The sequence below is a fragment of the Dasypus novemcinctus genome, chromosome 14, assembly GCF_030445035.2.
Source record: "Dasypus novemcinctus isolate mDasNov1 chromosome 14, mDasNov1.1.hap2, whole genome shotgun sequence".
NCBI classification, from domain to species: domain Eukaryota; kingdom Metazoa; phylum Chordata; class Mammalia; order Cingulata; family Dasypodidae; genus Dasypus; species Dasypus novemcinctus.
The window spans coordinates 39532276-39559611 of NC_080686.1; the positions used below are offsets into that span (position 1 = coordinate 39532276).

The 27336-nt window shown below is 38.3% G+C and overlaps 1 protein-coding gene across 1 annotated transcript in view; it reads left to right on the forward strand.

Annotated features, from left to right (window-relative positions):
• Positions 1–27336, forward strand: part of ZFHX4 (zinc finger homeobox 4) — a 179681-nt gene that overhangs the window by 138554 nt on the left and 13791 nt on the right. Inside the window, exons 5-10 of the mRNA XM_058275665.2 lie at positions 8046–8114; positions 13619–13735; positions 19764–19897; positions 20137–20337; positions 20929–21046; positions 21513–26903. Coding sequence (XP_058131648.1) covers positions 8046–8114; positions 13619–13735; positions 19764–19897; positions 20137–20337; positions 20929–21046; positions 21513–26903 — 6030 coding nt within the window. The remainder of the gene's footprint in view (positions 1–8045; positions 8115–13618; positions 13736–19763; positions 19898–20136; positions 20338–20928; positions 21047–21512; positions 26904–27336) is intronic.

Below are 27336 nucleotides of genomic sequence, written 5' to 3' on the forward strand. Positions count from 1 at the left end.
AAGAGTTAAGAGAATTAGTGATTTAAAAAACACTACTGGATAACCATTTGTTTACTTTCTATTAAAAACATATTCCAGAAGGCTTTTGACCTAGTATGACACTATTGAGAATACTTGGTAACTGAGGGGTAGAAAGTTCCATGGATTAAAAACAAACTATGAGATAGGAAGTAAGGAGTTTAAAAACATGACTCAGGGCTTAGTTTGGGATCCGTGTATTGATAAGAGGTATTTCATATATTGTTGAGAAACCTAACAAAGCCAACATGATATGCTGAACAATGAAGACTTTTCTGGACTATATTAAGAGAGATTGTGACAAAACCCATAAGGATTTGAATCTAGATAATTGGGCAGTTTGTTGATAGATGGGAACGTGATGTTATCTCCAAATTATGGCAAGAGAGTTGATGTTTGATATTTTAATTTCAAAAAATCATAAATGAAACAGAAGCTTGTAGGGAGAAATGTATTAGGAATTAGAAATTTTAAGGAACAATATTTCAGTAAGAGCACCTTAAAATATAAGGGATATTAAGAAGATGTATTAGTAATTTATTAAAACTAATTGATATCAGGAATTTATAGCATTCTTTTTGAGGTCCTATTACACTAAGGTAATAAATGATTCAAGAAGCTGTAAGAAGTGACCACACTTTCCTGGCCTAAAAGGCCCAAGGAGATACTACTCCCTGACTTTATGAAAAGAACTGAAAGAAACCAAACAGGACAGAGTAAAGAAGCTTTGCTTTTCCAGACAATAAAAAAATTAAAAATCCAGTCCCATTCAGATATTGACACCGGAGTATACATTGCACTATTACAGCCTAGAAAAGAAAGCACTGCAGGTCAACGAAGTTGACGTTGCTTGTTTACCTGAACCCGTCTTATAGCATGCCAGGTTGCTCAGCTTTTTAGAAGAGCATCTGTATAGGAAAAGGATGGGAAAGGCCACTTGGAACCATTTTAATTGCAAACTTGCTTCATCTGAAGACTTTGTTTTTGCAATGTCCAAGTAATTTCAAAAATCTTTATAAGATACTACCAAGAGAGCTATAAATGTTGAATTTGATTTTTCCTTCTAAATAATAACCTTGTCATGGTGAAAATGCCTAGGGGAATTAGAGGTCATTTTTTAGGAACTAGAAAATATAAAGTTCTGTGTTTTGTTTTTGTTTTTGTTTTTTTGGCACAGGAATCCTGGAGGCTGCCTAGAGGCAGCATTGTCCAGTGGTAAGGACAGAGCTTTGGAGTCAATAGCTTTGGTTCAAATCCTACCTCTGCTACTGTCTTTGGAAAAAATTACTTAAGCCTTTTAAGCATTGATATCTCATATATTCCCTAAAAGCAGTGATTCTTCTTTTATAGATATGCTCTGAGGATTAAATAAGGAATTACATTGCACATGCTTAACACCTAACAGGTTTCCAACAAGTGTTAACTATTTTGAAAGTAGAGAGCTGCACATATCTTCTCTTTTGCATTCTCTGAGTCTTTAAAATATGCTTTCACAATGTATCACCAAGTATAGTAGTAGAAGTTGGGGAGAGGGTGCTCCACAAAGATACTGGGAGAGGGGTACGAGAGATAGAAAATACAGATAGTTTGAAGTTTGAAGATTGTATTTTATAATTTGGTCTCAGTCTCCAATTAAAAAAATAAGAATTGGCCTTATCTCTTTTTTTAATGAATGAAAGTAAATGGAATTCAAAGTATTACCTAGGACTACAGAAACGGCTGGGGTTTTTTTTTTCTTTCTAATATTTTAGATCAGTTGGCTTTTAACTTTGTTTGGTTATATACGTTTTTTACGAGTTAAACATTTTGCCAAAAATACTGATACACTTTATTGTTTAATGTATAAGCAAATCAGTGGGAGGAAGTATGATGTGGGAAGTTTGGTAGGCAAATTCTATCTAAGTACTATACTTGGCACTTTGGATATCCACACATTCTTTTTAAAATTCCAGTTATCACTGCACTTATGCTGAATGCTTCCTAAATTTTGTTGATAAGTATATAAAAAGCACATGCTGTTGCAATAATCAAGCACATGCTGGATTTTTTACAAATCACAACAAAGGACCTTAAGCATAGAGTTGTTTCCTTATATATTTAGATTACATTATTTTAAAAAATTAGAAAATTCTGGATCCTTCCCTGAGTAGTTCATTAGATTTTTATTAATGTTATTCCAAAAATCATGTGCCAGGTGGGAACTTGACTTTTTAACCAAGACTAAATGCCTTAAATGTATCAGTTTACTTACCAGAATAAATATTATTGGTATAAAGGAAGAGGAGAATGAAAAGGAGTAATGAGATAGATAGGCTTATGTGTGGGTGTGGCAGTGCAAGAAAATGAGAGAGAATCATGAGGACATTCATTCTCACAATTAAAAGAAATAGAGAAGAAAATAAATGGAGAATTCTTACAACTCAGCAACAAAAAGACAAAAAATCCAATTAAAATATTGGCAAAGATCTTGAATAGACATTTCTCCAAATAATATACACAAATGGCCAATAAGCACATGAAAAGATGTACAGCATCATTAGCCATTAGGGAAATGCAAATCCAAACCATAACGAGATACCACTTCATACCCACCAGGATGGCTTATTATTGAAAAAATGGAAAATAAGTGTAGCAAGGATGTGGAGAAATTACAGCCCTCTGGAATAATTGCCAGAGGGAATGTAAAATGGTGCATCTGCTGTGGAAAACAGTTTGATTGCTCCTCATACAGTTATCCCTAGAAATACTGTATGATCCAGCAATTCTACTTGTAGGTATATACCCAAAGGAATTGAAAACAAGGACTTGAACCAATATTTGCACATTGATGTTCATAGCAGCATTATTCACTCTAGCCAAAAGGTGGAAAACCTCATGTACAGTACAAATGAGTGGATAAATAAAACGTGATGTATATAGTCAATGGAATATTATTCAGCCATAAAAAGGAGTGAAATTTTGATACATTCTTGTCTTAATTTGCCAGGGCTGCTGCAACAAAATACCACAGACGAGTTGTCTTAAACAACAGTTTTGCAGTGTAGAAGTCCAAAATCAAGGTGTCAGCAGGACCATGCTTTCTCTGAAATCTGTAGTGTCCTGGTGATAGCTTGCAGGCATCCGCAACCAAACTCTGCCTGTGGCATGGCCATCTCTAACTTCTTCTGTCTCCCACTACTGTATCCAAGTCTTCTCTGGTTTTAAAAAGGACTCCAGCCATATTGGATTAAGGCCCACCCTAATTCAGTTTGACCTCACCTTAACTGGTAATTTCTTCAAAGATCCTTTTTACAGATGTGTTCACCTCTGCAGGGCTGGAGGTTAAATATGAACTTGTCTTTGTAGGGGACATGAATCAGTCCATAACAGTGCTGCAACATGGGTGAACCCTAGAAACATTATGCTAAGTGAAATGAGCCAGCCAAAAGAAAAATAGTATGTGATTCCACTTAAGTGAAATAGCTAGAATAAACAAACTCATAAAAACAGGAAATAGATTGGTGGTTACCAGGGGCTAGGGAAAGGGAGTGTGGGGACTTATTGCTAAGGTACAGAGTTTCTTTTTTGGGTGGTGGAAAAATTTCAGCAACGGATTGTGGTGAAGGTAACCCATTGTAAATACAATGAATGCAACTGAATTGTACACTTAAAAATGGTTAAAAGGTAAAATTTATGTTATATGTGTAACCACAACTGAATAAAGGAATAGAAATCACTTAAAAATTTAGTTATGAAACTTTGTCTTTGTAGATGTAGCCAGTTAGGTTAGGCTAAGGAAATAAGTGATTAGCCAAATTCAGGCCAAATGAGAAAAAAATGAACACTAGAAGTAATATCAGAATCAAATGGAAAGATAGTTTTCTGATTTAAAAAATATGGTTCAGTATGCCCTAGTGGTTAAGAAAAAAGAGAACTACCCCTGAAATAAAACTGTGAGTTCAATTCCACATTGGCTAGCTATGTCATAATAAATATACAAAACACCATTCAGTACCTGCAACAGAGCAAATGCTCCATAAAATGTTGTTGTTAATGATGGTGATTGAGATAATCAATATACTATTCCTCAGAAAATGCTGCTGATTATTCCCACATTGTGTTAATAAAAATAGAGTAAATTGGTACCATTTTGAAATGTGCTATCGTCACCACATTGACAGGATAGAGTAGAATACTGACTAAACTAAGTCAGTAGTATTATTTTAAATAGTGTTAAACAAGAAAGGTCAGGTGCTAGAGAGCACAAATTAGTAATGTAATTAAATCACCAGCAAAAGAGACAGATCCTGTTAACAGCAGTCAGACTTGTTATTACAGAGCAATTATTAAAGTGAAATATTGCAAGATGCTATGTATCATTACTAGGTTTTAAACATTTCATGTTACATGAGCAGAAAAGTGTAGATTAATCAGTTCATTTGATAAGCTAAAAGCTCCTTTATTAAAATATTTATACCTCTTGTAAAAAAGGAACAACATGGTTACGTCTCTAAAAAGAATATTGTGGTATATTGAACCACATTCCTTTAAGAAATTTTTCGTACAAGTTACTCTTAGTTTAGGATTCTCCAAGTGCCATGTGACCTAATTTATGAAATTAAGTAACTGTTTCTGGTTTTGATATTTTGTACATTTTCTTAAGTCACTAACAAATGAAATGGTTTCAATGTGGCACCAATGTGGTTACTATTTATATTCAAGGAATGTAAATGTTTTATGAAATAGGAGAATTTTCACAGGTTTGCTGAGAAGTCACTTTCTTTTCTCTCTCTCTTGGTTTTGGGCCTTCACTGAGACTTCATTAAGAAATTAAAATCTTACAGGCTCCTCAAAACAATCAGATACATCTAAAATTGCACAGGCTTTTATCTAGTCAGACCTGGGTTTCATCCCCGGCTCTGTCACTTAGCAACTTGGCGACTTGCATCAAATTAGCTTAACCTTTTTAGGCCCCAGTGACCTGACTTATGAAATAAGAATTAATAACAGCGCCACCATTTTATTGTGAGAATTAAAATGACTGTTTCTACACAAATAGCTTAGCACAGAATCTGACAGAGATATAGACTCAATAAGTTGTCACTGATGTTTTATTTTAATTTTCATTAATCTTTAGGGAGTAGCAGTCATTGGGTCAAATTTACTTAGGTAATGGTGAAATCTATTTCAGCAACTCCGTATGTTGCATGATATACTTTTTTTTCTCTCTATTTTTTAAAAAATGTTACATTAAAAAAATATGAGATCCCCATACACCCCCACCCTCCTCACCCCACTCCTCCCACATCAACAACCTCTTTCATCATTGTGGGACAGTCATTGCATTTGGTGAATACATTTTGGAGCACTACTGCACCACATGGATAATGGTTTACGTTGTAGTTAACACTCTCCCCCAATCCACCCAGTGGGCCATGGCAGGACATACAATGTCCAGCATCTGTCCCTGTGGTACCACCCAGGACAACTCCAAATTCTGAAAATACCCCCACATCATATCTCTAATTCCCTCTCCCTACCCTCAGCAGCTAGTGTGGCCACTTTTTCCACATCAGTGCTACAATTTCTTCCATTACTAATCACAATAGTTCCATAGTAGAATATCAGTAAGTCCACCCTAATCTATACTCTATTCCTCCATCCTGTGGACCCTGGGATGGTTATGTCCGCTCCACCTCTATATCGAGAAGGGGCTTAGATTCCACATGGATGATGGATGCAATTCTCCTGCTTGTAGTTGTAGGTACTCTTGGCTCCCTGGTGTGGTGGTTGACCTTCTTCACCTCCCTGTAAGCTGGCCGGGGTCAATCCAATAAACCAGAGGTTAGGAGTTGCAAATCTCATTGTGGGAAGGGACAAAGGGTTGCATGATATGTACTAAAGTGTGTGTGTGTGTGTGTGTCCATGTGTGTGTATTAAACTAAATGCTAAAGATCATGTGATAAATTATCTTTACTTTTTGCTAGGAAAGAGGGAATGCAATGCTTTTATATACCTACATATTTGTTTATATAATAGGGATTATTATCTCTGTTTGATATATTTGAAAAAGCTCTGAATTTAGAGTCCGGTGGCTCTGTGAAACCTTCACAAAATTCTCAAATTGAGACTTGTGTATTTCAGGATGTAGGGTTTAGATAACCATTTAATTGATCTAGTTGATTAGTTAGTTGATTAGCCCTAGTTAGACTGTTGTATTAATTTCAATATGCCTCACACTGTCCATAGTTGAGAATCTGTAAGGAGAAAATATACAAGTATCATATAAAAATCATGGTAACTGCTGAAACATATTATAATTTAATTGTTATAGAAGTACAGAAGAGGTGACACTTGCTTTGAGTTTTGAGGGAAGAACAGGAGTTTAGTGGGAAAAGAACAAAATAGTATTCAAACTACAGGAACAATATTGATCAAGGCCTGAAGACACAAGCGGTTGCCAGGAGGAAGCAGGTGAGCATCATGAGTGATGTGTTGGATGGCCATCAGTGTTGTGATCTATTTGGAAGTTATTCCTGAATTTATAAGCAAGAACTAAGTCTAAATTCTTCCTTTCAAGATTAATTTAACATCTAGGTACAAAGAAACATAATATTTGGTGCGGGGACACTGAGTGTTTATTGTGCTTGAGTTGTTTTTAATAGTTTACCACAAAAAATCAGGAAAAACAATTAGTAAATGAAATAATGGCACCTTGGCACCTTGGTGTGCACTTCTATTTTTGAGGTTATTTGTTCAACGAATGCCTTCAGAGATACTATGGTCTGGAAATACTTGGTAAGCACAAAAAAGAAGAAAAAAAAGAGAAAAACAAAACAAAACACAAATTCTTGATAAACATGATCTCTTTGGCAGTACAGGCATTGTGTGATGGAGACAACTTTCTTAACCTCTCAATAAGATCTGGCCTTTTCTCACTTTGAAGACTATACCACATTGTGCCCTTATTGCATTGTTTTCTCTTACAATGATGGATTATTTATACAACTATATCTGCACTTTACAAATGGCAGAACTGAGACTTAAAGACGCTAAATAATTGATTCAAGTTTCCATACTTAGAAAGCAGTAGAGCCAAGATTTGTGCTCAAGCAATTCTGTATTCTTAAAAGGTAACTCTTGGCATGTTGTGAAGGATTAGTTTGAAAAGACAAGGGATTTAAGACAGGTAGACTGGTATGGAGGCTATGGAAATTGTCAGAAGAAGATAAATAGAAAGGAATAGAAGAGGGATCATTATCATGTGATGAGTCAATGTGGAGAAAGGATGAGATGTTGAAGGTGAATATTTAAGGTCTAGTTGTTTTTAATTTAGTAACTACAGTACAGTAGAGAACACAAAGGAATAAGCAATTAGATAAAGAGAATGATATGTGCTTGGGGTGTCCTGAGACGGGTAAATTAGTACCTCATTGTGATTTCTGCTCTGCAACTCAGATAGGAGACCAGAACGAAGATGTAGAAATATTGATGACTTGGATTTACTCTTCAGGTTTCTTCCTTGATTGCCTGATATTTGCTTTGCTCTCTCACATTAGTTGTCATGTAATGAGTTTTTCTTTTTGCTGATTTGTGCCTTGACCTAGATGTAAAAGTGTCTCAGAATTTACGTAATGTGCCCATGCCATGATAACACATAATCATACAATCTAGAGCCAGCTATATTATTTGCCTTTAATAAACATACCCATTCTCTGTCAAACCGTGGCATTCCTATCATCTATTGACTTGGCCACATAGCCAAGATTTTAACATCAGAAGGAGCCTGTCCTGTTTCCATATTTTATCTTTATTGTTGCATTGGTTCTGTACTACTGATCATTGAGAATTATATCTAACCCTACTATTCCCTGGACACTCTGCCAACCACTACTCACTAGAAGGTAGGGTGTCCTACAAGACGCACCTGAGCTCTACCTGATGCTTACCTCTTTTGATAGCCGTATTTTGGGTTCTTATGATATCAGCTGTGACCTGAGAGCTGGATATGTCAGGCTGATTACTTTTCATCCTAATGTCCTTTGCAGAAACTGTTTCTTTGGGAGCCAGGACCTGTGAGGATGATCTTACAGAGCAGCAGTTGAGAGCAACCTCAGGTAATTGATCTATTCCTCCTCAAAATCTGGTCTTGTCCTAAATGGGTTGCATTTGTAACTCTCATATTAATAACTGTATCTCTAGAACAGCTCAGATTAGAACTGGTCAAGTCCCTTATATAAATAAGTGAAAAGTAAAATCAAATATATCCAATATTTGGAAGTTTATATAAAGTCATTTCTTAATAAACAAGTAACATCAGCTTGATAATTTCTCATGCCTAAATTTATATACTATGAACTTTCATCAGCTTGGTCAGTTTTATACAATGTTGAAGTCAATAAGCCACATTTTTGTTTCCCAAAGTCAAATAATACAGCTAGTAGAGTTATTTTTGGAAATTAATTGAGTTGATTGGATTGTGTATAGTCATATCAATATGCTTCCTTGTCCCTGTGCTTTGTGTGTATTTATTTATGCTATAAAATGGCAACTCTGCCATCTTAGCTGTATTAAATTCAGACATTTTAAGAGGAAATTCACCCATGTTGCTACAACACATCTAATTTATTTCTTCTATATAGCATGAACTTAGTTTCCAGCTTTATACAATTACAATAATAAAATGCAATATAGAACAAAGAATGATTATATAAAGTTCCTTGTATCCATGATGGTATATTGAAATACCTAAAAAAATACAATTTTTGCAAGTAAAACTGTTCACCAAATATAAAGCTAGAGCTTCCTCTTTTAACAAATTCCAGTTTCAAAGTTAGGTTTGCCTTCATGTATGCATTTCTCTGAATACCATTTTATATTTTATATTGTTCCCTAGAAAACTAGAGCATATTTAAGATAAAATAAAAATGAATAAAAAATAAGAAAGAGCATATTAAAATAAAATAGCATATTTAAGATAAAACTCAGTCCTCTCCCCCACTCAAGCCAATTAAAAGTTCTCATTAATGATCTGATTGGAAGTAGCATGGCAAAAATCAAGACTTACGACAAAAATGTCAAACTCTCTCTCCATGTCCATACATTCCTTTATTGTTTTATAAACCAAGACTCAGAAATCTATGTCTTCACCTCAATCTCTTTGTGACGCTTTAGATTAAGGTATCTCCATGCCTTCTGGATATTTTCATGTAGATGTCCTATAGGGAAGTCAACACAACAGATTCCAAATTCAACTTCTCTTCTCTTCAAAAGCATTTCTTCTCCTTTTTTCTCCATCTCCATTGGTGACACTGTGCCTTAGACCTAGTCACTTACATAAGAAAACTAGAAATCATTAGTTTTACCTCCGTATTTAGTGAGTGCCTTCTGTGTGCCAGGCACAGTTATGAATAAGACAGGCGCAGTCCCTCTTTTTAAGTAATATTCTGAAACAAATAAATGTACAGATTATTTTCAGATTGCAATAAATGTAATGAAGGCAGTAAAGGAAGTGATATGCTGGAGCAGTGGTTGTCAAAGTATGATCCCTGCACCACTAGCAGCATTGCCTGGGAACTTGTAAGGAACTTATTAGAAATGTAAATTCTCAGACCTTACCCCAGACTTGCTGAATCACAAGCTCTAGAAATGGGGTCTAACAAGTCACCCAGGCAATTCTGATGCCCTAGCGTTTGAGAAATGTTCTTAAGCATTAAGTGCTAGACAGGAAGAGAAGAAAGATGAGACTAGAGAAGTAGATCAGGACCATGTCTTGGAGGTATTCTTAGCACATACAGAAGATGGAACTTTATAAGTTGCGGGAGCCACTGAAGGATTTTAAGTAAAGAAGTCAAATTTAAGTAGCTCATATAGAGGATAGATTTGAGTAGGGAGGGGCTGGAGTCAGAAAGACCATGGAGGAATGCAGGAAAGAATTCCCATAAACCAGATGTCTTACACTGAACACATGCTTAGTGTAAAAGACCACAGATATTTAAGTTACTATCCCCTGCTTTCTCTTTACATGATCACTCCATAGGCTTAAAAAGTGTGCACTGTGTCTGCTAGAAGACTAGAGGAGAAGACAGCCATTATAAATATCTAGTGCTTAGAACAAATAGATGCCAGTAAAGTGTATTTGCTAAAAAATTGTATCCTATAATTTTATAGAATAAAGTAATAGTGGCTACCCTATCATTTCTGATTATTCAATTGAAAACACTCTAAGATAGTCACTCAAAGGCTCTTCTTTTAAATATATTGACATATATGCATACGGTAACCTTTGTAAGATCATCATTTTAGCATGTTATAAATGCTGGGGGAAGTTAATTTTTACTGTACTTCTACAATATAAGAGTACAGTGTTATTTTGTCTTCTTCCTATTATGTTGAAATATTTAAAAATGTAATTTATCTTAAAATTGGGAAGTTCTAATGAACCCTATTGTATATTTTAAGCTTAAGTCCATACTTATCATAAATTTTAATGTATAAACAAATATTTTTATTCACCACAAAGCAAAATAATAATTAAAAGGCATATGCTGTGAATACAAGTGTTAAGAAATAGTACTTTCATTATTACTTATAATATAGTAATGGAGAAATTTATTGATAAAATGATAACTGCTTTAGTACTTTCATTTTGAAACTTTATGCATTGTATTCCCTCAATTCTAAGATGTCCTTTAGTACTTAATACATGAATTTAACATTGTGTTTCCTTTTTTTCCCCCTTATAAAGTATTATATATTTTGTAGCATTTTACAGTTGAGAAGGCATAGTACTCGAAAATTAGAATGTGGCCACATCTTCCCTAGCCTAAAATCCTAACCTACGGTTTTTCTAAAAAAAGTGGTTTCTCCACCTCAATAATTTTGACCCTAAAGTCTATTTATAAAAGGAATGTCAAATTTAGATCTAAGGCTGTCTTTGAAAGTAAAAGTGACCTCTTTTCTGACTTACGTGAAACTTTATGGTGTGTATAAGGTACCTTTTTTTTTTTTGCATGATTACAAATTTGTAAAGTTGTCATGGCTCCAAAGAGCCTACCTGTTATAAACAACTTTCACTTCTAAACCACAAAACAGTTCTGAATTGCTGGAGCATTAGAGCTAATTGCCTGCCTACTTCAAAGGAAGAACCAAAAAAAAAAAAAAAGAGGACAAAAAAAGTCACAGAAGTAGGGGCACTGCAGCAAATCCACCTCTAAATGTTATGAGTTGTGGCTCGGAGGAGCCGGGCAAAGTTACGGCCTCAGAACTGCTGTTTGCGATTAAGTTGATGGGGAGAGTCTATCCCACAATCTTTCCCTGCTGCTGACACAGAGTCTTTGTTCACATTCAGATTTCTCAAACTGTTGCCAGGGTCAGGCTGAGGTCAGACACCACAGTGATGTATAGAAGAACATGTCTGGGAATTTCTCTCACACTTAAAAACACATACCAGAAAATGGAGAAGAGGACCCTGCAAAAACTGTCTGATGAGACCCAGATTATACTGCAGCTTTTCTTTTAGTACCTTCATAATTTTCTTTTTCTCTGCCTGACACACAATGTTTTATTAATGTGAGTTGCGATAGCCCTTACAATTTTATGTCCCCTCAAGATAAGGACACTCAGTAGCACTCTGACACTTCATTTTCCAGCCCTGGGGGAAAGGCCCAGTAAATCTACCGAAAGAAGGGTTGTGTCCCTTTCCCCGGATGAGTCGAAAAGTAATTGCCATGAACTGTCATAGGCTGTGGCCTGACACTGGATATGCCATTGTGTGTACCTGGGAGGGACACAGCCCTGTCCGGCTGTGCTCTCAGCCTTCCACCCCCCCAGATCGAGCTCCACCTTTCTCTCGCTGAGAGGGAGGGAAGCTGCAGAGTTTGATCGGTAATTGCAGGCTAGAGTCCTAAAATGTGTTGATTTTTTCCCTCAAAGTAAAATTCCCATGTTTATTCACCTTAAAGTGAAGCTTCTTCTGTAACCCCCAGCTGACTGACCAATTAAAGACAGACCCTGTCCCTCCTGCCCCATTTTGTGCAGAGAGGCAAAATGCAAATATGGAATAAATGGATTTTTTAGGGTGCCTTTTTGAGAATGCATACTTGTAACAAACTCTTGTTCTGAACTCATTTAATATCCTTCTTTCCCCGTAGCTCTTTGAAGTTTCTCACTGAGTCCACAACTCTTCTCTCTCTGTTGTTTTCCTGCTCACCCAATTGCAGAGTGTGGCTGGCAAGAGAGGCACTAAGTAGCAATTTTAGCGTGTGTGCTACATATGACAGTGGATATTTCATTCTGCTGTCAGAATGTTATTAATAAAACATGGGGTGTGAAGAGGGCCACGATTTCCCCTTTCAATCACTATAGCATTTGCAATGAAAATTTTATGCAGTGTGTAATTTTCAGTTAATGCTCGACACTTAAAATGTCCGTAGCAGCATTTTGTATGGGTATTGAAGGGTTAATTGTATCATGTTCTCTGCATAAAAGCTCTGCTTATCAAAAGCAAATAGAAGGGTGTATGCAAATGTATGTCGATGACCTTTTGCCTTTCCAGGGCAAATTTATATGGTCATTAAAGATTTTATGAAATTGAGCAGCCTGGTGCTTCAAATCCCATTTTACCTTCTTCTCCTAATTTATGTAATTCCTACCTGAACAGGGGAATATGATTTTTATTTTTTTGTGCTGCAATGAAAACAGCATGCCATGCTGTGGGGACTTGGAAGCCTGGCTATCTGGCATTACTCAGATTGCTAAAAATTCATTAAAATGTGACATCAGCACAGTGAGAGACAAATGATCGCAGGATGAAAGAGAACAGTGGGCCTTTCACGGATTAGTGCTACACAGCCCCAGCATAGAGGCTAACTGCATAAACAGATTAATCCACCAGCAACAGCATAGCTAAGATTTAGAGAATAATTAAATAAGGTTGAGTTACTGTGAGGATTTCCATGTAATCTAGCTGGTGTGAACTCGTGAATGAAGTGTGATGTGATGCTGTTATCATAGAAGAAATATACCTTGTTATGTCCAGCGCCTTGTATAGCTCCCCCTAAAGAAAGAAAAGATCCCCAACATAACTAAAGTTTTGAGATTTTTTTTACCCTAAGTAAATTCAAAAGAATTCCTCTGGGGTCTGGGGTCTGAAGACAGCACAAATACCTGTCTTGTATGTAACACGTTGATATCACGCTATTTCACGAAGAATTTTCCCATGAGTCTGGTTTGTTCTGCTACCTATCCATGTCAACGGAACAGCGGTCCCGTGTTGTTACAAGGTACAAGGTTCTACTCGTGAAATTTCAGAATTATCGTAACATCCAATTCTTTGTAATCTTTTGCAGCTTTAAACTGTACTTAAAATGATCTCTTTCATATTAATTTAGCAGAACACATCCTGTCAATGGACATAAAAGTCGTGGCTTTAGATAAAAATTTGCATTGGTACAGTCTGCATGTTGTAATATAGACTTTTTGAGTAAGTTTGTGTTCTCTTTTGAGTATGAATATCTGCAGGTAATTCATAAATAACATCTTGAAATGGTCACCTAGTTTATTTTAGTGTGCATTTTTCCAGGGTTTTAAATCCTACTGACTGGTCTGCCTTTCTTAACAGAAGAACAAAGTGAGGAGGCAGAAGGAGCTATTAAGCCCACAGCAGTGGCTGAGGATGATGAGAGAGACACAAGCGAGAGAGACAATAGTGAAAGCAAAAACTCTAATAAAGACTCTGGTAAGATGCTAGAATCATTTACCTTCCTTCCCCCACCCCCGTTCCTCCAATCAGCCCTTCTTTCACTGCCCCCACCCCAGCCCACTTCTAAAGCTTATTAAAAGCTTTTATTCATTTTAAACTGTCGGAACATTCCCACTACTATTCATTGCATGTGCATTTTGCATGTGATTTCTATCAGTAGCCTCCCATTGACCTATTTTTAATCATAACCATCTGACAGAATAGATGCGGATAAGTTGAAGAATATTACAGGACGACCAGTGAGATTATTTTTTAATCAAATCAGTTTGTGTGCTTGTAATTTTTTAAGCGTCTTTCATTCATCTTAGCTATACTTGTGATTCCTCTGATGGCGTATTAATTTTTCATAAGCACTGGATTAGATATCACTTGAATTTTGTCATTCAATCACATACACCCTCCCCCCAACCACATAACCCTAAAAATAAATGTTATTTTTCCTTGCTTTTTACAACTTACACTCAGGAATTTGCCCTTTCTAAGGGCATCTATTTGAGGCATTTCAAACAAAATCCAGTGAAAAAGTTTACAGATGATTCAGCCTAAGAAAGAGGAAATATCATTGAAAAGGGATTAGTTGCTGGGTAATTTTGATCTTCTAGAATAGACAAATCCCAGTAATGAAAGCTACTGTCTTTGAAAACAAACCTTCGTGTCATGACATTTACTTGTGCACAAACAAACCCTAGGCCAGCATCTGGTGTAGATACCTAAGGCTTTTTCTGTGTTTGATTTGGCAAATATGTGACTTCATCCATGCTTTATATGTATGAGATGGAAATCTATGGTCGCAATGAATATTACATTGGCTACTTTTGCTGCACGCTATACCTAGTTATATTATGTTGGATTCACTGAAGCAGAGGAAGTACTGAAATGGGTTCAAGCCTATTAGTCCCAGGTAGTCATCTATCTTTTCCTTAAACTCCAGTGACAGTGGCATATAAAGGAGCTTGTATTCACTTCATATGAAGACATTTGTTTGTGCAAAAAATACCATTTTTATATGCAACTTAATTTAACCTGAATTAGCCCATATTTGTAATTCAGTCTTTGAATATCTAAGCTTTGCCACGCCACACCATTCAATGTTACATTTCTTTCAGGAGATCAGTAAAATAAGTGAAATTTAATTTCTAGAATATAGTAGCTAACATCTAATTCTAATTTAATTTCAACCAAGAGAATAATATGGTTGGAACTGAGCTTGTACGTATGTAATGTCATAGCTGCCTATCAGGAGCTGGCTCCTGAGGTTATTGGCAAGGGATTTGAAGTACCTAGTGATGAGTCAATGTCAAGGGTAGTGCCGTCTGAACCTTATTTGAGAAGGATTGGAAATGGCAAGGTGGTCAGTCTCTTCACTTTCTAGGATGTCCCTTTTCAAGGCTGGCTGCTTGACTACTTCAGAGGGGGCAAGATTCTGCCTGCATTTGATGGTGTCTTTCACAGTAGTACTAAAAGAGATGACAGAGTCCATCCCTCCCAGTCTTTGGAGGAATGTGTAAAACACACACATACCACTTTATGTTGGAACATACCACAGATGCAGGGTCTCTATCTCTGCCAGCGCCATGTGCTCCATCACTTTCTAATGGCCAGATGAGTTATTGCCCTTCCTTGGGCGCCTAGCTACCATCCAGACACAGACCATTGTTTAGTGCTAGTTGCTTAAAACAAACTATGATCCCCATAGAAATGCCTCCCCAGATATATCTGTAGGGATAAAAGTGGGCTTTAAGCAAGGCCCAACTAAAAGCAATTAGTGATATGCCAACATTTAGCCTTGAAACCTCTGGGCTTTCAGGATGAATTCTTGTTCTTGACAACTAACATGAACTTTCAACAAAGTTTTCTGCTTTCAGAATTGAACCTTATTAGGTAAAAATTCATTACATGGATTTTTTTTTTTTCTAGTGAGTATTTCTAACGATCGAATAGCCACTTAGGTATAAATTGTTTTTTATTTCTTTATATATATTATAAATATGTTAAAGGAATACTAGCAAAACTTAGAAAATTAACCACTATCTTAAGTTATATGGCAAAACAGCATAGCCTATTTGAACACAAATTTTTTAGACAGGAAGGAATTAACACATATTAGGAAGACAGTGTTTGTATAAGCTGTTGTGCTGTGTTGCTGAAATTAATCTCTAGGATGAGAGCTTTCAAAATGAGACTTGGCAATATGCAAGTTATATTTGTTGAATATTCATTCGTAATAGAAAAGGCTTCTAATGCCTCATTTATATTGTCATTTAAATCTAGTGCCACTTTAGATTAATTATAATCCAAATTATAGCTCTATGCAGTACAAGAATTAATATAGAGTTTATCCAGATTAATACATTTGCATTGAAAATTTAATATGTCTCTGCCATGGCTAAGGGGACAACTTTTTAATAAGGGAATAAACATGAGGAAAGATGGAAATTAACCTTCATTATTGCAATTAAAATTACCTTTTCATTCTACTCTCATTAGAAAGTAATTATTATTTTAGAGTTATTGGGAATTGAATAGCATCTCCTGTTATATTTGAGCTTTATATTATTAAAAATTTATCAAATATATTGATTCATAAATAATAACTCAGTGTTCTATTCTGTTTCAAGATTTGCATTGAGTATGTGTATGTTATTTGATTTTCCTCAGTTATGTGTATAAGCTATTTTACAACCTTCTGTATTTTAGGGGCTGAGAATTATTAAGTAGGCGGTATCTGAGTTGAAATGAGTTATGTCATTTTTATATTAGCAATTGCATGCAAGTTAAATAACCCCATAACTGACAGATAATCATTGGCTCATCTATTCGGCAGTGCTTATTTGTAATTAGGCTTCATTTTTTAGTTAAAATGCATTAAAACGACACTGTTCTTTGAAAATATTGTGGTATCCTTAATACAAAATGAATTATCCCATTTCAAAATATTGTCTAGAATAACTAACAGGATTTATCTCAAATAAAGTTGTAGACATAAACTATGAGTAATCATGAAACTTAATCGAAACCTTCCTAAAATTAATTAGCCTTTATTGAAACATCAGGCATTTATAGGACAGGGAAATTCAGAAAAAGACCTTAGTTGATTTTCTTTAATTTACCAGGGATGCCATGGTGCTTGAGATAGCACCCCTTTGAGTAGAAAAGGCCCATATGGATGCGTAAAACACAACTACCTTCTTCTTATCAAATAATCCTAATGACCTGCCCTGCCCTCAAGAGTCTGCTTTTGTCATATGTTATGTAAATCTTAGCATTCTTTGCTTCTATTTATTATCAGGGCAACATTTCTGGGGTGCCTAGCTACAGTTAGGGGTCTAGCCTTTGTTTATAACATCTTTGAAATTAAAAATTAAATGGTCTTTAGGAAGCTCCTTTCTTACATAAAGATCATGCTTCAATTGACCAACTTAACTAGCCAAAAACTATAGAAGTTGACACATGTATTAGGTGGAATACTATAACCAATAGTTATTGCAAAGGTTAGACGGGATACACTAAAACATAAATCTTACATTACTAATGGGACATGGAACATCACGAAATTCAAAGCCAATTATGTTTTTATGAACATTAACAGCCATGGAAATAGGAACAACATATTCATAATATACATGGTAGTAGTCATATGCCAATAAAGCTTGTTAAAATGTTTCAGACCTTGAAAGCAGTAAGAGTTTCTTTGATATTTTATAGTTCCAAAACTATAACAAAATACATACTATATGCTTATATAAATAAGGCCATATCTATACATTTAATAGATTAGAAGTTCCTGGAAGGTTTATTCTATTTCTGTTGCTCCATAAGATCTGCAAGCAAGAAGTCATGGAAAATCTCTTTTAATTCACATGTGGCAGTCTTTGATAGCACAGGGAATTGGATCAACTTATTATTTGGTCATGTTCAATTTTCCTGCAAATACAAAAGAATATGGGAATGTGACATATTCATATTCATATTCTTCAGGGAACATATTCTTATTCATTAATGGGAAACTTTTTGAGAAAAATCTCTGAGTCTCACAGGAGAAGTCAACTGATAGACATTTGCTGATTTGAATGACAGTCGTTTTAACAAGCTTTACTTGTGTTCTTTACTCAATTTGGCCTGACATTTTAAGGCAAGTACTCTACGTTGTATTGTTTTCTTAAGTGTTTTTAATGCTTTTTAAGCTACAGTGCAAAGTATTTTCTTGTTTTGAGAAGAAAAGCATATTTGTAGATGCTAGAAATAATTATGAGATGAACATTCCTGTTTCTGACAAATTTGAGATATCAATTATTTGGATAGTGTTTAATCAATATAATGAAACTTTTCAGTATATCTCAAGTTTAAGTTAATTCAAATACAAGCATGATAAATTATTTTTCCAATACCTAGAAATTAAAATTTTCCAGGGCATTTTTTTCATATATATATATATATATATATATATATATAGAGAGAGAGAGAGAGAGAGAGAGAGAGAGACAGGAAACATATACATAGGACAGATACACCAATTCAAATAAAATCTAATGTTTATAAATTAGAAATCATTATCAGTATAAACTGTTGAATATTTAACATTAATTCTATATCTACCAGAGACCCCAAAGGAATAAAATTATTGTAATTATGCCATTTGAATTTTATATTAATTTTGGTGTCCTAAAAATCACTCCTATTTTGAAAATTCCTTCCAATTTTGAAATTTCTGAAATTTCTATATGTTCTAAACCATGCACCTCTATCTAGAAAAAAAGTATCTTTTGTTTTCATTTTTACTTTGTTTCTGTAACATCCTTGATCTAATTTTTAAATTAAAACTGGGTTATTTGGCACTAAGGTGCAATTTGTTCATTTATATGAACCGTATGTGGATTGAAAAAAATCAAGATAAATCTTCATGCACAGCATACAATCAGATTATGCCTGGACTATGTATTTACGCGGGGTCTGATAGCAATCAATGGTTTAGCTTCATTGCGTTTCAAGATGTATTTGTACCCAGTTGTCCAGTGATAGTGTCCTCACCCTGGAAATAATTTAGTTGCAAATTGACTGGAAGATGGTGAAAATTGAAAGTTAAAATTAGAAATACTCATAATAAACAGCAGAAAAAAGGTCAGATGATTCTGCGCTATGATGAGATTGGAATGGCTGGTAAATGAGGTTTTGTGTTTGTCCTGAGATGTATGTGACGTGCCTACCCAATGTCACTGTACTATCCAGCCTCACAGAGGAGATTATCGGGCAAATTGATGCTGGAAAGAATTTTCTGTTCGATTGGGAAATTAGAATCACACTCGTTTCTTTGATGTGTGAGGGGTGCCTACGTGTTACATAGCTCATCTAGGCAAAATTGTAAATCATCTTTAAAACCAAATATTCATATTAACCTTATAAAACAATCATTTTCCTGAGATTTGGACTATAATGTTGTGTGTATAGCCAATTGCTGAAACATCTAAAATAAAATCCCAAATAGCAACAACAGGTATGTAATGTCTGTTTAATTTTTAAATTTGACATTCACCACTTAACAATATTGTTATTTCTGTTTCCAAGTTAAAATAGTTCTTATCAGAATTTTGGAATCTTTGCAGCACCTAAGAATTTTGGAAAGGAGGGAGACAATTAAACATTCATAAGAATAACTATTTTCAAAGTCAGGATTTGCAAATGGGAAGTAGATTTGCTTTAATGAGTTAAAGGTATTCTGACACAGCAGTTAGCATATGTTATTGATGAATCGTCCAAGCCACCTAGGGTTATCTAAACAGGAGACAGGAGTACATTTTAAAAATTTATTTATAATGTCCAATTAGTCAGTGGACCAAAAGAAGTGTGCTCATTGTATTTTGAGAAAAACATTATTCTAAAGTGCTTTTCCAGTCATCTTTGAGATTCAGTGGATTTAGAGTCATAACTATTTGAAATACACAATTTTTCAGATTTTGACATTGGTGATCTTTTAAAATTGAATTGTTCTGTTCCTTTTTGGCATCAGGGATAATCACACCAGAGAAGGAGATAAAAGTCAGTGTGGCAGGGGGGACCCAGCCACTTCTGCTGGCTAAAGAAGAGGATGTTGCAACAAAAAGGTCAAAACCCACAGAGGACAATAAATTCTGTCACGAACAGGTAAATGTGCTTTTTCCTCTTTGCCATGAGGTCTTTCTTCCCTCCCTCCTTTCCTTCCTTCCTTCCTTCCTACCCCCCTCCCTCCCTCATAGTTTTAGGACCCAAAACAATTCCATGCTGTTGAAATATATGCAGATATTGCAGTTGGAAAGATAGCTAACGCTTGGTATACTTCTGATGCTCTGAAATCATCAAAACACATTACCTAACAGTGGCCACGTTTATTTGCTGTTTTCCAGTTCTATCAGTGTCCTTATTGTAACTACAATAGTAGGGACCAAAGTCGTATCCAGATGCACGTCCTGTCGCAGCACTCGGTGCAACCAGTCATCTGCTGTCCCCTCTGCCAGGACGTCCTCAGCAACAAAATGCACCTCCAGCTTCATCTGACACATTTACACAGTGTGTCTCCTGACTGTGTGGAAAAGCTGCTCATGACAGTAAGGATACCAAATGTTGATGCATGTTTGGCATAATCTGTATTCAGGTACCAACACAGAACTTGTATTATTGGTAGGTAGAAATACATTTCTTCTGAGCTATTTACAGCTACTTTACTGACTGTGTTATGGACATCACAGTCAAGACCCAGATGTCTCTTTTGCTTAGATTAAAAAAAATTTTTAAACAAAACACACACACACACAAAAACAAAAGCAAAAAAAATCAAATATGACATAAGGCATGGCTTATTCAATACCATATTTTTGTGGTCTTACTAGTATGTCTCTACTGTTAATCAAATGACTTATGTGGGCACCTTGAGTTACAAACTTTCTTGATTCTCATTATAAAAAATAGACCTACATAATCAAAAACCTTCAAACCATATTTTTTTCAAAATGAAGAAGATTGTGGCATTGCCACAGCATTGATCTGAGATTTGAAGAGAAAGCATTGGCCCATAAGATCCACAGAATGTGTCTACTTTGGAAAAATATATGTGGGATATGCTGCTGCCAAATGGCAGCTGTGATGGAGTTTAATGATTTCTTGGGTACACTGAACATAAACCCCTTTGGTTTTCAAAGGTGCCTGTCCCTGATGTCATGATGCCAAACAGTATGCTACTGCCAGCAGCTGCCTCTGAGAAATCGGAGCGGGACACACCTGCAGCCATCACAGCTGAGGGTTCTGGGAAATATTCAGGTATGCCAGCAACTGATTGAGACTTGCAGAAAACACACTCAAGGGCTTGCATTTGTTGCAATACTCCAAGAGTATTGCTAGCAAAGATTAAAGAAAAAAAAAAAAAAGCAGGAAGGAAACTGTGGCATCTTTAGGGTCTGGATATCCATGCTAAGGATATTCTGTGTGTTCTATCTAATTCATGAACACTGAGGCCCTTTCTATAGCACTGATTGAAGCATGCTATAATCACCTCCTCGTTTTCTTCCCTATCCTGAAATTCTCTGAGGTCAGGGGTGATTTCTCATTCACCTTTAGATCCCCAGTAACTACTACAGTGCTTATCACATATTAGTTGCTCAATAAATATTTTTTCAAAGCATTAATTAAGCAAAAGCTGGTGGCGGCTCCTACTTATAATATTTTACTGAACATTTAAACAGGTTTTCTTCACCTAAGAGACACGTTTATGCTTTCTTCTATACAGGTGAAAGTCCAGTGGATGACAAAAGTATGGCAGATCTTGAGGATTCAAAGGCTAGCATGGAAATTAAGAGTGAAGAGCAGAAACCAAATAAAGAATCCACAGAAGTGTCAGAATGGAATAAAAATAGTAGTAAGGATGCGAAAATCCCTGACACACTGCAAGATCAACTCACCGAACAGCAGAAAAGGCAACCACTCTCCGTTTCTGACCGCCATGTTTATAAGTATCGCTGTAACCACTGTAGCTTGGCTTTTAAGACTATGCAGAAGCTTCAGATACATTCCCAGTATCATGCGATTCGGGCTGCAACGATGTGTAATCTCTGCCAGCGGAGTTTCCGTACATTCCAGGCTTTAAAAAAACACTTGGAAGCAGGCCACCCCGAACTGAGTGAAGTTGAACTTCAACAGCTGTATGCCTCCTTGCCCGTGAATGGTGAACTTTGGGCAGAGAGTGAAACGATGGCCCAGGACGACCATGCCCTAGAGCAGGAAATAGAGAGAGAGTATGAGGTGGACCATGAAGGGAAAGCAAGTCCTGTAGGAAGCGATAGCAGCTCTATTCCAGATGACATGGGCTCTGAACCAAAGCGGACCTTACCTTTTAGAAAAGGGCCAAATTTTACAATGGAAAAATTCCTCGATCCATCTCGCCCATATAAATGTACAGTGTGTAAAGAGTCATTCACCCAAAAGAACATTCTCTTGGTCCATTATAATTCAGTTTCTCATCTGCATAAGTTGAAAAAGGTTTTGCAAGAAGCCTCCAGTCCTGTTCCTCAAGAAACCAGCAGCAGCACAGACAACAAACCCTACAAGTGCAGCATCTGCAATGTTGCATACAGCCAAAGCTCCACCTTGGAAATCCACATGAGATCCGTGCTCCACCAGACAAAAGCCAGGGCTGCAAAGCTGGAGCCCAGTGGTCATGTGGCCGGTGGGCACAGCCTTGCAGCGAACGTTAATAGTCCCAGCCAAGGGATGTTAGATTCCATGAGTTTAGCAGCTGTGAACAGCAAAGATACCCACTTAGATGCCAAAGAACTAAATAAGAAACAAGCTCCTGAACTGATCTCTGCTCAACCCACACATCACCCACCGCAGTCACCAGCACAAATTCAGATGCAACTACAGCACGAGCTGCAACAGCAAGCGGCGTTCTTTCAGCCTCAGTTTCTAAACCCTGCCTTTCTGCCCCATTTTCCTATGACCCCAGAGGCATTGCTGCAGTTTCAGCAGCCTCAGTTTCTCTTTCCATTCTACATACCTGGGACGGAGTTCAGCTTGGGGCCAGATTTGGGCTTGCCGGGCTCTGCCACATTTGGAATGCCCGGCATGACAGGAATGGCTGGATCCCTGCTCGAAGACTTGAAGCAGCAGATTCAGACCCAACATCACGTTGGCCAAACTCAGCTCCAAATACTCCAGCAACAGGCACAATACCAAGCCACACAGCCCCCGCTGCAGTCTCAAAAACAGCAGCCGCCACCTCCGCCACCGCAGCAGCCACCGCCACAGGCTAGCAAGCTACTGAAACAAGAACAGGCGAACATAGGTGGTGGAGACTGCCAAGTCATGAAGGACGTGCCATCTTATAAAGAGGCAGAAGAGATTGCTGAAAAGCAGGAAAAACCAAAGCAAGAATGTATAAGTGAAGGTGACAGTCTCAAAGAAGGCAAAGATATAAAGAAGCAAAAATCCTTGGAGCCCTCCATCCCACCACCCCGAATAGCTTCAGGTGCCAGGGGAAATGCAGCCAAAGCTTTGTTGGAAAACTTTGGCTTTGAACTGGTCATCCAGTATAATGAAAACAGGCAGAAGGTACAGAAGAAGGGCAAAGGTAGTGAAGGGGAAAACACTGACAAACTGGAATGTGGGACGTGTAGCAAATTGTTTTCCAACGTCCTTATTTTAAAGAGTCACCAAGAACATGTACATGGGCAATTTTTCCCGTATGGAGCACTAGAAAAATTTGCTCGTCAATACAGGGAGGCCTATGATAAGCTTTATCCAATTTCTCCGTCTTCACCAGAAACTCCACCTCCACCACCTCCACCTCCTCCCCTGCCTCCAGCTCCTCCTCAGCCTTCATCCATTGGACCTGTGAAAATCCCCAACACGGTTTCTACCCCTCTGCAAGCTCCACCCCCCACTCCTCCGCCACCACCTCCCCCACCTCCTCCTCCCCCTCCTCCCCCCCCACCTCCACCTTCTGCTCCCCCACAGGTCCAGCTGCCTGTTTCTCTTGACCTTCCACTCTTCCCTCCCATTATGATGCAGCCTGTACAACATCCTGCGCTTCCTCCCCAGCTAGCCCTGCAGCTGCCACAGATGGACACGCTCTCTGCAGACCTCACTCAACTTTGTCAGCAGCAGCTCGGATTAGATCCCAACTTCTTAAGGCATTCTCAGTTCAAACGCCCAAGGACAAGAATTACAGATGATCAACTCAAAATCCTGAGAGCCTATTTTGACATCAATAATTCTCCAAGTGAAGAGCAGATCCAAGAAATGGCCGAGAAATCTGGCCTCTCACAGAAAGTTATCAAACACTGGTTTCGAAATACACTATTTAAAGAACGGCAGAGAAACAAAGATTCACCGTACAACTTCAGTAACCCTCCAATAACTGTTTTGGAAGACATCAGAATTGACCCACAGCCTGCCTCTCTGGAACATTACAAATCAGATGCATCATTTGGTAAAAGATCTTCCAGAACAAGGTTTACCGACTACCAGCTTAGGGTCCTGCAAGACTTTTTCGACACAAATGCTTACCCAAAAGATGATGAAATAGAACAGCTTTCCACTGTTCTCAATTTACCAACTCGGGTTATTGTTGTATGGTTCCAGAATGCTCGTCAGAAAGCACGAAAGAGCTATGAGAATCAAGCAGAAACTAAGGATGAGAAAAGAGAACTCACTAATGAACGGTATATTCGAACAAACAACATGCAGTACCAGTGTAAAAAATGCAATGTGGTTTTCCCCAGGATCTTTGACTTGATCACGCATCAGAAAAAACAGTGTTACAAGGACGAAGACGACGATGCCCAAGATGAAAGCCAAACCGAAGACTCCATGGATGCCACCGATCAAGTGGTGTACAAACATTGCACAGTGGCTGGCCAAACCGATGCAGCCAAAAGCGCTGCTGTAACTGCAGCAAGTTCTGGCTCTGGGACTAGTACTCCCCTGCTTCCATCACCCAAGCCAGAACTTGAGAAGACTTCTCCAAAACCTGAATATCCCACTGAAAAGCCAAAGCAGAGTGACTCCTCTCTTCCTTCTCAAGGCACCAAACCGGCCCTGCCATTAGCATCAACTTCCTCAGACCCACCACAGGTCTCCTCGGCTCAGCCACAGCCACCAAAACAGCCCCAACTTATTGGAAGACCTCCCTCAGCCTCTCAGACCCCAGTCCCATCCAGTCCACTGCAGATGTCTGTGACGTCTCTCCAGAACAGTCTACCTCCACAGTTACTACAATACCAATGTGATCAGTGTACAGTTGCCTTCCCAACTCTGGAACTCTGGCAGGAGCACCAGCACATGCACTTCCTCGCTGCTCAAAACCAATTCCTTCACTCTCCATTCTTGGAAAGGCCCATGGATATGCCCTACATGATATTTGACCCCAATAACCCACTGATGACTGGACAGCTGCTGAGCGGTTCTCTCACCCAGTTGCCCCCTCAGACCAGTTCCTCCCACACGACAGCCCCCACGACGGTTGCTGCTTCCCTGAAAAGGAAACTGGATGATAAGGAAGATAATAATTGCAGTGAAAAGGAGGGAGGGAATAGCGGTGAAGACCAACATCGCGATAAGCGCTTGAGAACCACCATTACCCCAGAACAACTGGAAATACTCTACGAGAAATACCTATTGGATTCCAATCCTACCAGGAAAATGCTCGATCATATTGCACGGGAAGTCGGGCTGAAAAAGAGAGTTGTGCAAGTCTGGTTCCAGAACACCCGAGCTCGAGAACGGAAAGGCCAGTTCCGCGCTGTGGGTCCCGCCCAGTCGCATAAGCGGTGTCCCTTCTGCCGAGCCCTGTTCAAAGCAAAGTCAGCCTTGGAAAGCCACATTCGCTCTCGGCACTGGAATGAGGGAAAGCAGGCCGGGTACAGCTTGCCACCCAGCCCTTTAATCGCCCCAGAGGATGGGGGAGAAAGCCCACAGAAATATATTTATTTTGATTACCCGTCTTTGCCATTAACTAAAATCGATCTGTCGAGTGAGAACGAATTGGCTTCTACAGTGTCCACGCCTGTTAGTAAAACAGCAGAGCTGTCGCCGAAGAATCTTTTAAGTCCTTCTTCTTTCAAAGCAGAGTGTTCTGAGGATGTCGAAAATTTAAATGCCCCTCCCGCTGAGGCTGGGTACGATCAAAATAAAACGGATTTCGACGAGACGTCATCGGTTAATACGGCGATCAGTGACGCCACCACTGGAGATGAGGGCAACGCCGAGATGGAGAGCACCACGGGCAGCTCGGGGGACGTGAAGCCCGCTTTATCTCCTAAAGAGCCCAAAACCCTCGACGTTCTACCCAAAACAGCAGCCACGCCCGCCGCCGAGGTTTGCGATGAAAAATTTCTCTTTTCCCTCTCGAGTCCCTCGATCCATTTCAGCGATAAAGATGGTGACCATGACCCGAGCTTTTACATCACCGATGACCCTGACGACAGTGCTGACCGCAGCGAAACGTCAAGCATTGCCGACCCGAGTTCTCCGAATCCGTTTGGATCCAGCAATCCCTTTAAATCCAAAAGCAATGACCGGCCAGGCCACAAGCGTTTCAGAACCCAAATGAGCAATCTTCAACTCAAAGTCCTGAAGGCCTGCTTTAGCGACTACCGAACTCCAACCATGCAAGAGTGTGAAATGCTGGGGAACGAGATCGGCCTGCCCAAACGCGTGGTCCAGGTGTGGTTTCAAAACGCCAGGGCAAAGGAAAAGAAATTTAAGATCAACATCGGGAAGCCCTTCATGATCAATCAGAGCGGAGCGGAAGGCACCAAGCCCGAGTGCGCTCTCTGTGGAGTGAAGTACTCTGCCCGCTTGTCCATCAGAGATCATATTTTCTCCAAGCAGCACATCTCAAAAGTGAGGGAGACTGTCGGAAGTCAGCTCGATCGGGAGAAAGATTACTTAGCTCCCACCACCGTTCGACAACTGATGGCACAGCAAGAGCTTGATCGGATCAAGAAAGCTTCCGATGTGCTGGGCTTAGCCGTCCAGCAGCCGGGCGTGATGGACAGCCCTTCCCTCCACGGCATCAGCCTGCCAGCAGCCTACCCAGGACTCCCCGGCCTTCCTCCGGTCCTTCTCCCTGGAATGAACGGTCCATCCTCCTTGCCAGGATTTTCACAAAATTCAAACAGTAAGTCATTTAAGGAGAGTCGATGTAATTTAAACACTGATATTATGCAGCAATCGCGTGTAACCAAGAAGAACGGGGTGCATCTGGATTTCTTTCGATTTCAGTAACTGAAAGCAGTAAATTACTTGAAATATGTCTTTTATTGGCTATAGCAAATAAACAGGAGTAATATGCACAAAAATAAAGATTAGAGCATAGGAGATTCCCAGAAATATGCTCATTATTTTTTTTACCATTACATCTCTGTTCTTAGAAACACTATTTTTTTACATACTAATTTCAATAGTGATTTCAAAGGACTTCCCGGCACAAACCTGTGGCACAGTGTTTGGTATGCGTACTAAGAAAGAAAAGCATTACATAATATATCCACTGGTATCTTAATGGGCGGGGTTTTTTCCCTTCCTCCCTAAGTGTCTGAAAGTTCAAAAGT